This window comes from Herpailurus yagouaroundi, unplaced genomic scaffold (genome assembly GCF_014898765.1).
Source record: "Herpailurus yagouaroundi ecotype Mexico unplaced genomic scaffold, PumYag 183, whole genome shotgun sequence".
Classification (NCBI taxonomy): Eukaryota; Metazoa; Chordata; class Mammalia; order Carnivora; family Felidae; genus Herpailurus; species Herpailurus yagouaroundi.
This window is the reverse complement of record NW_024412414.1, coordinates 779,444-791,678: the sequence shown is the minus strand read 5'-3', so window position 1 is coordinate 791,678 and position 12,235 is coordinate 779,444. Positions and strand designations below refer to the sequence as shown.

General features: G+C 48.5%; 1 protein-coding gene across 2 annotated transcripts in view; it reads left to right on the top strand.

Annotated features, from left to right (window-relative positions):
* The window catches only part of XPC (XPC complex subunit, DNA damage recognition and repair factor), a 28,954-nt gene that overhangs the window by 9,754 nt on the left and 6,965 nt on the right, over nucleotides 1-12,235 (top strand). For both annotated transcript variants that reach the window (XM_040491872.1, XM_040491873.1), the window contains exons 4-10: nucleotides 1,328-1,451; nucleotides 2,463-2,547; nucleotides 3,680-3,837; nucleotides 4,331-4,451; nucleotides 7,401-7,490; nucleotides 8,935-9,825; nucleotides 11,284-11,444. In XM_040491872.1, the coding sequence (XP_040347806.1) occupies nucleotides 1,328-1,451; nucleotides 2,463-2,547; nucleotides 3,680-3,837; nucleotides 4,331-4,451; nucleotides 7,401-7,490; nucleotides 8,935-9,825; nucleotides 11,284-11,444 (1,630 nt within the window). The remainder of the gene's footprint in view (nucleotides 1-1,327; nucleotides 1,452-2,462; nucleotides 2,548-3,679; nucleotides 3,838-4,330; nucleotides 4,452-7,400; nucleotides 7,491-8,934; nucleotides 9,826-11,283; nucleotides 11,445-12,235) is intronic.

The following is a 12,235-nucleotide window of genomic DNA, read 5'->3' as shown; positions in this document are numbered from 1 at the left end:
TCTTTAATTAGCCATCTTGGTGGTACTAAAGAATTTCTTTTTAATGTTTCTTTTTGAGAGAGAGCACACACCTGTGTGTGAGGAAGGGGTGGAGAGAGAGGGAGACAGAGGATCTGAAGCAGACTCTGCATTGTCAACAGAGAGCCTGATGCGGGGCTCAAACTCACAAACAGTGAGATTGTGACCTGTGCTGAAGTCAGACACTTAACCCATTGAGCCCCCCAGGTGCCCCTACTTAATGGTTTTAGTATGTTTTGATCTTTACCAAGTCAGAGCATTTACACTGAGCATTGCAAAATGGAATATTCTGAATCTGTCATTTCATATTCATTGATCAGGTGACTTTGATCTGTAAAGAAGAACTTTCTCTTTTAAGAATTTATTTTGAGTATCGCTGCGGACTCAGATATTTTAAAAACTGAAACATGTTATCAGTTATTGTCGTTATACTTTTTGATCTTCAGACTGTCCCCGATTTGGCTCGTGGGAGCCCCTTTAAGCCAGTTACCCTGCTGTGTCCTGTTGCTCTGGCCTTACTCATTTTTGAGAACATTTTTGTTTTCTGGCACGAGAAGATGTGCCAGGCCCACCCTATACTTTTCTTGCTCCATACCTATAATCAGCTTTTGTTTCTGCAGGAAGTCCTGGCTCTTTTCAGTAGGGACCCGTGTATACAAACCAGGTTTTGACATTAGGTGTGTTCATTACCAACGGGGTGTCAGTGCGTCTGGACCCACAGCTGCTTTAAAAGGGCCTTTGCTGATGACATTCACAGTTAGATCCAGTTCAGTGAATTCAGTTTATGTCAGCTAGCGTTTACAAGTGATGCAGGGGATAAAGAGAGAAAAAAAGATGCATTCCTCGTCATTACAAGTTTGCGATTGGGGCTGTGAAGACCCCTCAGTCATTCCTCTATACAGAGCAAATTGTGGTATGTGTTACTGTAGTAAAATGGAGAATAGAAAATTGTTCTTGTTTGGCGCTTTTTTTTCCCTTGGATAAAGGCTAAGTCTCTACTAAAACACATACTTGAGCATCAGCTCCTTGATACCAGAGATCTGTATTTAATTCAACTCAGTGTTTCTGTGCCCTAGTTTCCTGTGTCTCTGGGTTGCTGTTCAATCAAGTTCAATGAGCAATAAAGTAAAACAGCACAGTGTGTGGCATTTTTGAGGTACTCAAAAACATGATAGGAGTAGGGGACTCCTGCCTCGCATCTGTCCTGTTCTGTTCCTTACTCCCTCCATCTCAGCAGAACTCAATTTTGTTCGTGTGATCGCTGTTATAATAATTATTATCACTGATTTTTGAATATTTTTGTTGATAGAACTTAGTGAGCCTGTGCCGAGTGATGCAGGAGAAAATGCAGCCTTCTCTAAATCTGTCCTGCCTGTGAAGCCAGTGGAGATAGAAATTGAAACACCCCAGCAGGCAAAAGCCAGAGAAAGAAGGTAAGATTAGGCATTTGCTTCTAGATTCCCGTCGCATATAATCAGCAAGAGCTGCTATGTGACGAGAGCTTTTGAGAAACACGTAGGAGACCAGGGCTGAGTACCAAAGTGGTCAGGAGCCTTAGGTGGGAGAGCCCTGGGGTCACCTTTAGGACTTGAAAAAGAATCTTGGTTTGTTCTCTGGCTGGGGCAGGGCGTGGAGAGAGAGGAAACTCTTAGGTATTGAACATCTGTTGTGTCCAAGGGCTCTGCGGGTTGTCTGTTAACTTAAACTTTAAGGTAGTTTGTGAGTGAGGACCTGGACGCTCCGAGAAATTCAGTAACGTTTTAGGAGTCACTCAGACAGGAAGTGGATGAGCCAAGATCTAAATCCCTCTCCATCCAACTTGACCCTCATCTTGTCGCACCACATCACACTGCACGATTTGAGGCAGTGCCCCACTGTGGTAGGGAGCCCCCATTCCATCCCTAGGTCCCTGGGACCGCTGTAGCCCCTGGTGGCTTGGGAATGTGTAACACCACACCTGGTAGTTAATGGCCAATGACTCCCGCTGTGTGACGGGCACATCATCAGGCACAAAGAAAGGAGATAATAGAAGTCATTCAAGAAGTATTAAGTTGGCTTATGGATGCAGGGGACACCAGCATGAGAGACCTCTTACAGCAGAGCAGCACCAACAAATGAGTGTGCACCAGTGTAGCACAAAAGTACCCATGCTAAGGGGGGGAATCTGTAATCGGGAGGTCAGACAGAGAGGACTGCTTGGAGAATGTGCACTTCAAAGCACGTCCGTGTGGCGTGTCGGGTAGAGAAAGTCGAGGCATTTAGGCGAGAAGGACCAGAAAATCTGCAGAAGGTAGCCAGCTTGCAGATTTGCCTGCACAACCTCGTGCAGGAAAACAAGGGGCGCCATTCATGAGACATCACAAGGGAAAGGAAGTGACTGGGGGCTGGGGTCAGGCGTCGCCCGTCTCCCACTTCATCCTCGGATTTTTCCATATGCATGGCAGTGAAAGGATAAAAATGGAGTTTGAGACATATCTTCGGAGGATGATGAACCGTTTCAGTAAAGAAGTCCGTGAGGACACACACAAGGTAAGGGCAGGGGTGAAAGGACAGTGTCCTCTCTGTCAAGGCAAGGTGGTGTGGTGCCAGAACTTTGGTCTCAGTGAAGCCTGGGAATAAGGAAAGGGATCGGCGTTGAGTGGTGGAGGAAGGCTTTATTGAAGAGAAAGGGCAGAGGACAGAGGCTGGGGGGACTGCCCAGGCCGAGCTGAGAGCACATGGCGGGACGACCAGTGTGTCTGCATCTTGGGGGTTGCGTGCATCGGAGGCCCGTGGAGAGCTAGGGAAGGGCACTTTGATGTCCCTCGGGTCGGCAGCAGCAGCCAGAGGAGGTAGAGACGGCAGAGGTGGAGGAGACCCATGTGTCTGCAGCAGCCGCAGAAATATGGAGGTGAGGTGAATGCAGAGCAAGGACAGTGAAGAGATGAGACCCCCCCCCCCCCCGCCCCAAAGCCTTGAGGAGTATATGAGATAGCTGTGCTGCTTGTACCTTTTGGTAGAGGTGAAAGCAGGGGAAGAGTTAATACGGCTCCCAGATTGTAAGCTTCAGTGAGGGGAGAAGGGTGAGCCACTGACTCAAACGGGGTGGTCATAAGTGGGTTTGAAGATGGTTTTGCAGAGAAAATGATGTAAAGCTGTGGGGCGGTGGGGAGCAGTCCTGTGATCATCTCATTAGGTTGGGGAGCAGTTGGAACTCAGGTGAAGGGCACACGTGGGGTCTGCAGTGGGAGGGGCTGGGTTCTTCCAGGGCTGGGAGGCTAGCAGCGTGGTGAACCCATGCCGACCCCCAGCTTGGACAGTTGCTGGCGCTTGTGCCGCCTCGACCTTCTCTCCCCCAACTCACTTTTCCTCCCAATCTTTTTGGAGCAAACCCCAGACGTTGTAGAACGTCATCCGTAAATCCTACAGCATATATCTAAAAGACAATGCCTCTAAAAGAAAAAAAAAAAAAGTTTTTATTTTGCAATTTTGAGATTTGATTATTTCTGTGAGGGAATAAGTTGGGAGGGGACAGGGTGACAAAGTCTTGGGAAATGGCTGACATGGAATTTTTCTTTCTCGTTTGTAGAAATAACAAAGAACTCCTGCCCACAAAATGTCACTCAGTCTGGCAGCAGAAACCCCTCCGGTTTTCAGCCTACCATCTTCCCCTTTTTCCCAGGTTCACCTGTTGTGCCTGCTGGCAAATGGTTTCTATCGCAGTAACATCTGCAACCAGCCAGATCTGCTTGCCATCGGCCTGTCCATCATCCCAGCTCGCTTTACCAAAGTGCCACCTCAGAACGTGGATGCCTGCTACCTGTCGAACCTGGTGAAATGGTACGGCCTTCCAGCCCGTCCTGCAGAGCCCCAGTGTAGGACTTATGTCTCTCAGAGTCTGGGGGCAGGTCAGTTCCACACACCTTCCCCGAAAGGATCCTATATGCCAGGCCTTGGGCACAGTACTGAAGACAGAGAAGCGTCAGGCATGATCTCTGCCCTCGAAGAGCTCCCAGGCTGGCCGGGAAGACCGGTGCACTCAGTTCATCAGGGTAGCTTGCTGGTAGGAGTGCTCAGGAGGGGATGTGCTGGGGCCTGTGGGTGCACGGAACAGCTGGGGGTCTGGGAAGGCAACCAGGGATGTGAAGTGTGACGGGGTCCTCAGTGGTGAGCAGGGGTCAAGCCGCTCAGACTGGGAAAAGCAGGGCATAGGCAGCCGAGGCTCATGTTCCCTTCTGACACCGTCCCTTCTGATTTTCTTGGCTATAAAAGAATAGCGAGCATTCCTCTTTGCCATGACCTGTGACACAGGGAACGCCTGTCTTCTCTCCAGGTTCATTGGAACATTTACAGTTAATGCAGACCTTTCAACCAACGAGCAAGATGGCCTACAGACCACATTGGAAAGGAGATTTGCTATTTACTCTGCGCGGGATGATGAAGAGTTGGTCCACGTAAGTGGTCTTCCTGGCAGCACTGTTCTTTAGGACTGTTAGCAAATGACCATGGCAGTCATGTGCCAGATACCGTTCCAGTGTTTTCCATGTTCTTACTCAGTCCTTGTAAGATAAAAAAAAAATAGGTTCTGAAGCTCAGAGAGGCCAAAAAACTTTCTCAGGGTCATTCCGTTGGGAAGCCCTGGAGTCCAGATCGAGACCAGTGACTATTGCTTGCCGTCCTAGAGTACAGAGCACTTCAGTTTTGGTCAGGCGCCCTCGACTTGTTTCCATTAAATATCCAGAAATTACGTCCAGACGTCCCAGGGAAATGGTTTTTCAAACATTGGCTGCCGAAATCCTTCAGGAACTGTTTTCCTCCCTTCCAGTTTGAGCAGCGACACTGGCCGGCTGCTGTGCGGCGAGGAGAGTTCTGTCCACCAAGATGTTGTTGTGTCTGAAAAACAGAGGTAGAAATGCAGTTTTACCCCTGAAAGATTCCTGTTAATCACGTATGCTTGTATCTGAGCTCCAGCTTTTCTCTTTGTTCAGGGCAAGAGACCAGACTTCTTGGATCTTAAGAGCCCAAATGACAGGCATCTTTTTACCCGTCTTCTGATCTGGCTTGAAAAAGTCTCAGATATCTGACACGGCCAGGAATCATGCCAAAATGCCACCTCCCAGGGACAAGCATTAATATTTGAGTTCTGTCCTCCCTGTCTTTGTTCCTGTGTGTATTTGCAAAGTATTTTCCCACTCCCTCAAGCACCTGGCAGCCACCGGTCTGCCTTCCGTCTCCACGGATTTACGTGTTCTGGATGTTTCATGTGGAAGCAATACAACCTGTGACCTTCTGTGACTGGATAGACCACATGTTGTTTATTCGTCAGTTGGTGGGCATTTCGGCTGTTTCCATCTCTTGGCTGTTGTAAGGAGCGCTGCCGTAAACGTGTGCGTATGTGTACTTACTCGAGCTCTTGTTTTCACTTCTTCTGAGGAGTGGAGTTGCTGGGTCATTCCGCGTTTAACTTTTTGAGGAATCGTCAGACTTTTCCACAGCGGCTGCACCGTTGCACATTCCCACCAGCAGGGTGCAAGGACTCCACTTTCTCCACATCTTCGCCAACGCTTGTTGTTTTCCTTTAAAAAAAAATTTTTTTTATTGTAGTCATCCGAAGGGGTGTGAAGTGGTATCTCGTTGTGGTTTTGACTTACGTTTCCCTGGTGACTCATGATGGTTAGCGTCTCCATGTGGTTATTGGCCATTTGTATACCTTCTTCAGAGAAATACCCAAGTAAATCCGATGCCTGTTTTTTAATTGGGTTCTCCGTCTTTTTTTTGTTCAATCATGAGAGTTCTGCACCTGTCACATATGCAGATATTCTCTCCTATTCTGTAGGTTGTCTTTTCCCTTTCTTGATAAAGTCTGTTGATGTGCAAAAGTTTTCATTTTGTGAAAGTTCAGTTTTCCTGTTTTTCCTTTGTTCCTTATACTTTTGGTGTCATATCTAAAAATCCATTGCCAAATCCAAGCTCACGTAGGTTTCTTCCTCTATTTTCTGCTAGGAGTTTTATACTTGTAGACCTCTTACATATAGGTCTTTCATCCATTTTGAGTTACTGTTTATATATGATGTGAGGTGAGCGTTCACCTTCATTCTTTTGCATGTGGAGACACAGTCGTCCCAGCACCCTTGGTTGAGGAGACCACTCTCCCAGCTATCTGTTGTGTTATCTTCACTGTTGGCCGAAGAGACAAGATTTTCAGTGGGGATTGCATGGTCTTGGCACCCTCATCAAAAATCAATTGCCCGAGGATGTATGGGTTAATTCTAATTCCATTTATCCACCTCTATTCTGACAGTTTCTCAGTCTTCTCTTGTCCTTGCTATCTTGATACTTTTGAAGAGTACTGCTTAGGAATTTTGTAGAGGGTCCCTCAATTTGGGTTTCTTTGATGTTTTCTCCCCCCCTCTGCTTTTAACCTCAGAAGAAACGTGCAAAAGTAATTTTTTTTTTTTTTTGTCACAACATGGCTTTTCACGGAAAACTCACCCTCTTATTTCTGGCTTTCTCAGCTGGGCGTTACAGTAATTCAGGAGAAGCAGGTCCCTGAGGTCCGCGTGGGAAGATCTTGCTCAGATACTTTGTCACTGTCGCTTTTTGGAGGTTTATTCCCCCAACCAGGCTCCCATCCTTACAGGGTAACAGATTTTTAGAGTCGCAGCCTCCAGTTGAAAGACTCCTTGTGGGAAAAATGGAAAATGGAGTAGACTTTGGGGATCTGGTGATAATGATGTTTTCTGTTTTTTCTTCTTAGAGTGATGTCATTTAATTATTTTCTTATAATCACATGCACGACATATGTTGAATACAGAACAATCAGAAGATAGATAAACTGGAAAAAAAAATCACCTGTAACAGACACCCATATCCCCAAAATGGGTCCTTTTCTAAACACACTTATATGTTTATATTTCTATACTTTCTTTTTTTTACAAAAATTAACATCACACATAAAAAACAAACCATTTTTCTACGAAGATAAATCTCTCCAGCATTATTATTATTATTATTATTATTATTATTATTATTATTTTACATTATTTTTCAGAGAGAGAGAGAGAGACAGAGCACAAGTGGGAGAAGGGGCAGAGAGAGAGGGAGACACAGAATCCAAAGCAAGCTCCAGGCTCCTAGTTGTCAGCACAGAGCCCGACACAGGGCTTGAACTCACAAACCATGAGATCATGACCTGAGCCGAAGTCGGACACCTAACCCACCGAGCCACCCAGGTGCCCCTCTCCAGGATTATTTTTAATAGTGTGGAGGTTTCCAGACTCTCTTGCTTGGTTGTTTCTGACTTTTCCCTGTTATAAAAATCTACCCACAAGAAACGACATGGAATTAGTTAAATCCTCATTTTTTTTTTCTTAGAATAAATGTGTCATTGCTTTTCATTGTAGATATTTTTACTGATTCTCCGGGCCCTGCAGCTCCCCACCCGACTGGTATTGTCTCTGCAGCCGGTTCCTCTGAAGTTACCTACAGCAAAGGTGGGGTTCTCCCAGAGGGTAGTTGTGTCAATAAGGAGGGAGAAATTCTCGCACTTCACAAAAAAATTGGTCATTGGACTTTTTTCAAGGGTTGTTATTCACAGGGCATGGCCTCTTGGAGCCTGCCTTGCATGTCCCCTGTGTTGGGGACACTGGACACCAGTGGGCCTCCGGCAGCCTGAGCTTGATGGAGCTTGGGGTGTAGAGAGGGGCCTGAGAGAGATCTTGGCTCCTTGGTTGGGTTAGTTTCTGCCGTGAGGTGCAGTAGAAAGGCCCCATCCTCCTCCCCCTCCCGCCTCCTCGTCAGTGTGGAGTGATAGCGGGTGAAGGACTCTGCATTCCGCCATCATCTAAGGAGGAGGCTCGGCGCTGTACTCACTGCACTGTTAGCACGGTCTGAAACGTAGTGTCAGAGGTGGATTTTTTTGTTTTTAAGTTTACTTATCTATTTATTTATTTTGAGAGAGGGAGAATGAGTGGGAGAGGGGCAGAGAAGGAGGGGGACAGAGGATCCGTAGTGGGCTCTGTGCTGACAGCACAGCTGCAGGGTTCGAACTCGCAAACCATGAGATCATGACCTGAGCCAAAGTCGGCCGCTCAACCGACTGAGCCGCCCAGGCGGCCCTGAAATTCTGTTTTCTTTTTTTTTTTTTAATTTTTTTTTTCAACGTTTATTTATTTTTGGGACAGAGAGAGACAGAGCATGAACGGGGGAGGGGCAGAGAGAGAGGGAGACACAGAATTGGAAACAGGCTCCAGGCTCTGAGCCATCAGCCCAGAGCCCGACGCGGGGCTCGAACTCACGGACCGCGAGATCGTGACCTGGCTGAAGTCGGATGCTTAACCGACTGCGCCACCCAGGCGCCCCATGAAATTCTGTATTCTTAATGCAACAACTTTATTAAGTCTGTCAGTATTTTGTTTGCAAGATACGTTATGTGCCAAAAAAAAAAAAAAAAAGGTACATTGTGTGCAAGGTGGGTATTATTGCCAAGGACACTGAGATTCAGAGGTTCATACGTACCTAATGATATGTTTATGGGTACATACGGAGACGTTTATAGGTGTTTACGTATAATAAGCCTATATGTAAAAAATATTTGAAAGCAAGTGAATAAACGTCTGCATACTTTACTGGCACCATAGAAGAAAGGAGAAGCAGAGCTGGGATTGGAGCCCAGGTTCGTCTGTTTCCAGTGTTCTTTTCCCCGGGCCACACTCCAGAGTGGAAAGAGTCACACTGTGGCCTGTCTAAGGTGCCTTGGATTTCAGTGAATGCTGTCTTACAGTCCTAAAGTCGAGCCAGCCTGTCACTGTCTGAGCTGGAGACATCCTGTGTACATGGGTTCTGTAGCCAGTGACTTGGGCCTGGTAGATTATAGGATCTCCTATCGTTAGCAAAAAAAAAAAAAAGGAAAAAACAAAAATTCCTCTTCTGTTTAAGGGAAAGAAAGCTTCCAAGGAGAGATCTACAGAGGGTCCCGGAGGCTCCTTGGAAACTTCCAGCCCAGTTCCGGAAAACCAAGCTAAACCCAAGAGCGGCAAGGGGACCGGACAAGAGAGCACTCCTGCGGGCACTGGCAGTCCGAGCGCCAGAGGGAAGAGGAGCAAGGCAGCCGTGGTTGGGAAGAAACGGCGTGGGCCCTCCTCCAGTGAGGAAGAGGAGCGCAAGGCGGGGGGGCAGGAGGAGGGCCCCCGGAGGCGTCGGCAGGGCCGGGAGCGGCAGGTGGCCTCCAGGGTGTCGTACAAAGAGGAGAGTGGGAGTGAGAGGGGCAGCAGTGGCTCTGACTTCGAGCCGTCCAGTGGGGAAGCCCGTCATTCATCCGAGGAGGATTCTGAGCCTGGCCTTCCCAGGCAGAGGAGGGCCCCGGGCCCCCAGAGGACAAAGGCAGGGTCTAAGAGTGACTCCAGGAGCCACCGTGGAAGGCACCCTAGGCGCTCTGGCTTTCCGGCAGCGTCCACGAGCTCTTCGAGCAGTAAGAGCAAGCGAGGCAAGAAAATCTCCAGTGATGGTGAGGGGGCACAGAGAGGGGCAGCGGCCGGCAGAGACCAGTGGCTGGAGGTGTTCTGTGAGCAGGAGGAAAAGTGGGTGTGTGTGGACTGTGTGCACGGTGTGGTGGGCCAGGCCGTGGCCTGTTACAAGTACGCCACCAAGCCCATGACCTACGTGGTGGGCATCGACGGTGACGGCTGGGTCCGGGATGTCACCCAGAGGTACGACCCAGCCTGGATGACCACAACCCGCAAGTGCCGAGTTGATGCCAAGTGGTGGGCTGAAACCTTGAGACCGTATCAGAGCCCGTTGGTGGAGAGGGAGAAGAAGGAGGACTCAGAGGTAAGGCTGGCGGGGAGGGAGGAGGAGGGGACTCAGAGGGAAGGCGGGCAGAGAGGGAGGAGGAGGAGGACTGAGGGAAGACTGGCAGGGAGGGAGGAGGAGGGGGACTCAGAGGGAAGGCCTCAGCTGCCACAGGTTCGAGGCCCATCTTGGTGTACCTTATATGTGCCCAGCCCCATGTGGGGTTATCTTTGAGTGTGAGCTCCTATAATTATCACAACAGTACTATAGAGCTGGGATGATTATTGCCTTAATTTTACCATTTAAAAATGTAGGACCTGAGAGATAAACTGCCTTCGTATTTGAACCCGTGTCTATCTGGGTTTGAAGGCATATACTGTGCGTGTTTAGTTATTGCCTAGTTGTAAATTTGGAGCTTGAAAATAATTTATGCAAGTCCTATAAATTGCACTCCGTGAAGAAAAACTCATGAATGTGATGGTCCTCTGTGTCCCCGCCTGTGCACCCCCATGCACACTCAAAGGAGCACACACACACAAATGTCCCTCCTCGGATCTAGAACACTCCTCTCCTGGGAAGGGAGGGACTCCAGAAGGCACTCTGGGAAGCAGACTGCTAAGACATAGTACACTGTGTGTGTCCTAGGACTCCCCATTGACCCGAGCCCCTTACGCATGAGTTATGTTGGGTAGAGCTCAGCCTTTGCCCAGATTTGCCAACGAATTAGTCCCACCTTGTCAGGACTGGTGAAGCGTGGGTTTATGTGCCACTCCCCGTAGCCGTGCAGTTCACTCTGCTGAGAGTTCAGTCCGGCGGCGTTCGGGCTCATTTTACTCAGAAGTGATGGGGAGGTGGGAATTGTGCAGGTGGCGTCCTGACTAAAGTGTTTGCGGTGGAGGCTGACCGCGCTCCTACTCCCGACCACTCCGCCTTGCCAGTCCTTGTCAGTCTACAGGGGCCGTCCAGAAAGATGCCAGGGAAGGTGCAGGGCCTTTGGGGAATAGGATGTGAACTACAGCAGGGGAATCGCCCACTGAGAAATCCAGAGCCTTGAAGAAGGGCTTGGAGAACAAGTACTAGTTATAGCAGACTAAGCCGAGTCACACAGCGTGAATGGCCCCTTTGAGTGTCCCGGGAGAGCAGGGTCAAGTACACGCGCACTGCAGGCTAGTGGTGTCACTTCCGCGTGAGGCCACCTGAAGAAAGCCCGTGTGTCTTCCCCGAGGAACAGAGTAGGCGTTGCTCTGTGAGGGCTGCCAGGGGTCTGAGCGCTGAGAGTGAATAGGTTAGGTGACCCTTCTGAGCTGCCACGAGCCACAGAATTACATGCTTCTGCAGCTTTTGATTTATCTAAAATCTATCTGGGGACGTTACTGTTACTGGTGCTTGTTAAACCTCTGCTCCACTGTTTCCGAACAAGGGGGTCTAAGGATCGCCCACCTCAGACCTCCCCTCCTCTTCCAGACATGCTCAGTGTTGTCTCTCTGGCCTTTGCAGTTTCAGGCAAAGCACCTGGGCCAGCCTTTGCCAACGGTCATTGGCACGTATAAGAACCACCCTCTGTACGCCCTGAAGAGGCATCTCCTGAAATACGAGGCCATCTACCCCGAGACAGCCGCCATTCTGGGGTATTGTCGAGGAGAGGCTGTCTACTCCAGGTGCGTGAGGCGGCCCGGTGGCTTTGTCTTCCCGATGGCCCCGGACTAGCGGCCTTCTGGGGCAGGGGGCTGCTAATGTCAGCCCTTTAGTCAGAAGGGTTGAGCTTTCTGGTGTGTGTGCATGCCGTCCCACGTGGGACGTGGGTAGAGGGATTGTAGCTTAAAGATGAGAACAAGGATTAAAAGACCAGCAGGTGAAGAAAGGTTATGGGAAAAAATAAAAAGTACAACAAGGTCTGTATAAGAATAAAAAAACATACCCATAAAATAGAAGGAAGAAAAGATTTGATCATGACAAAGTGAGTGGATATTTTAATGGGGACAAAGCTTCTCTCCGGGAAGATGAAAACGTTCTGGAGATGGATGGTGGGGACGGTTACTCGACAGTGTGAATGCAGTTGATGCCACTGAACTGCAACTTAGTCACGGTGAAGATGATACATTTTATGTATATTTTCTCCACACCCAAAAAAAAAAAAAAAAATTGCCAGAGAATGGGGGAAGGGAATAAGAGAAAATGAATGTAAAATATACACAAAATGAAAACAAATCACTTTAATGTCAATTTAATGTGTGGAACAGAGAAATGTAGAAGCAGCACTTTTAAGAAATAGCAGATGAGAGAAATAATAACTAACAAGTGATTTTTTTAAAACATGGTAATGCAAGACCAAAGGTAGAGTAGAGGAAAGAGAAAACCAGGAAACCGGGAAATCACACGGGTGGGTGGAGTGAGTCCTGTGCGCAGGAGTCAGCCCTGCAGGGAGACGGCCACAGCCCCTGTTCAGGGT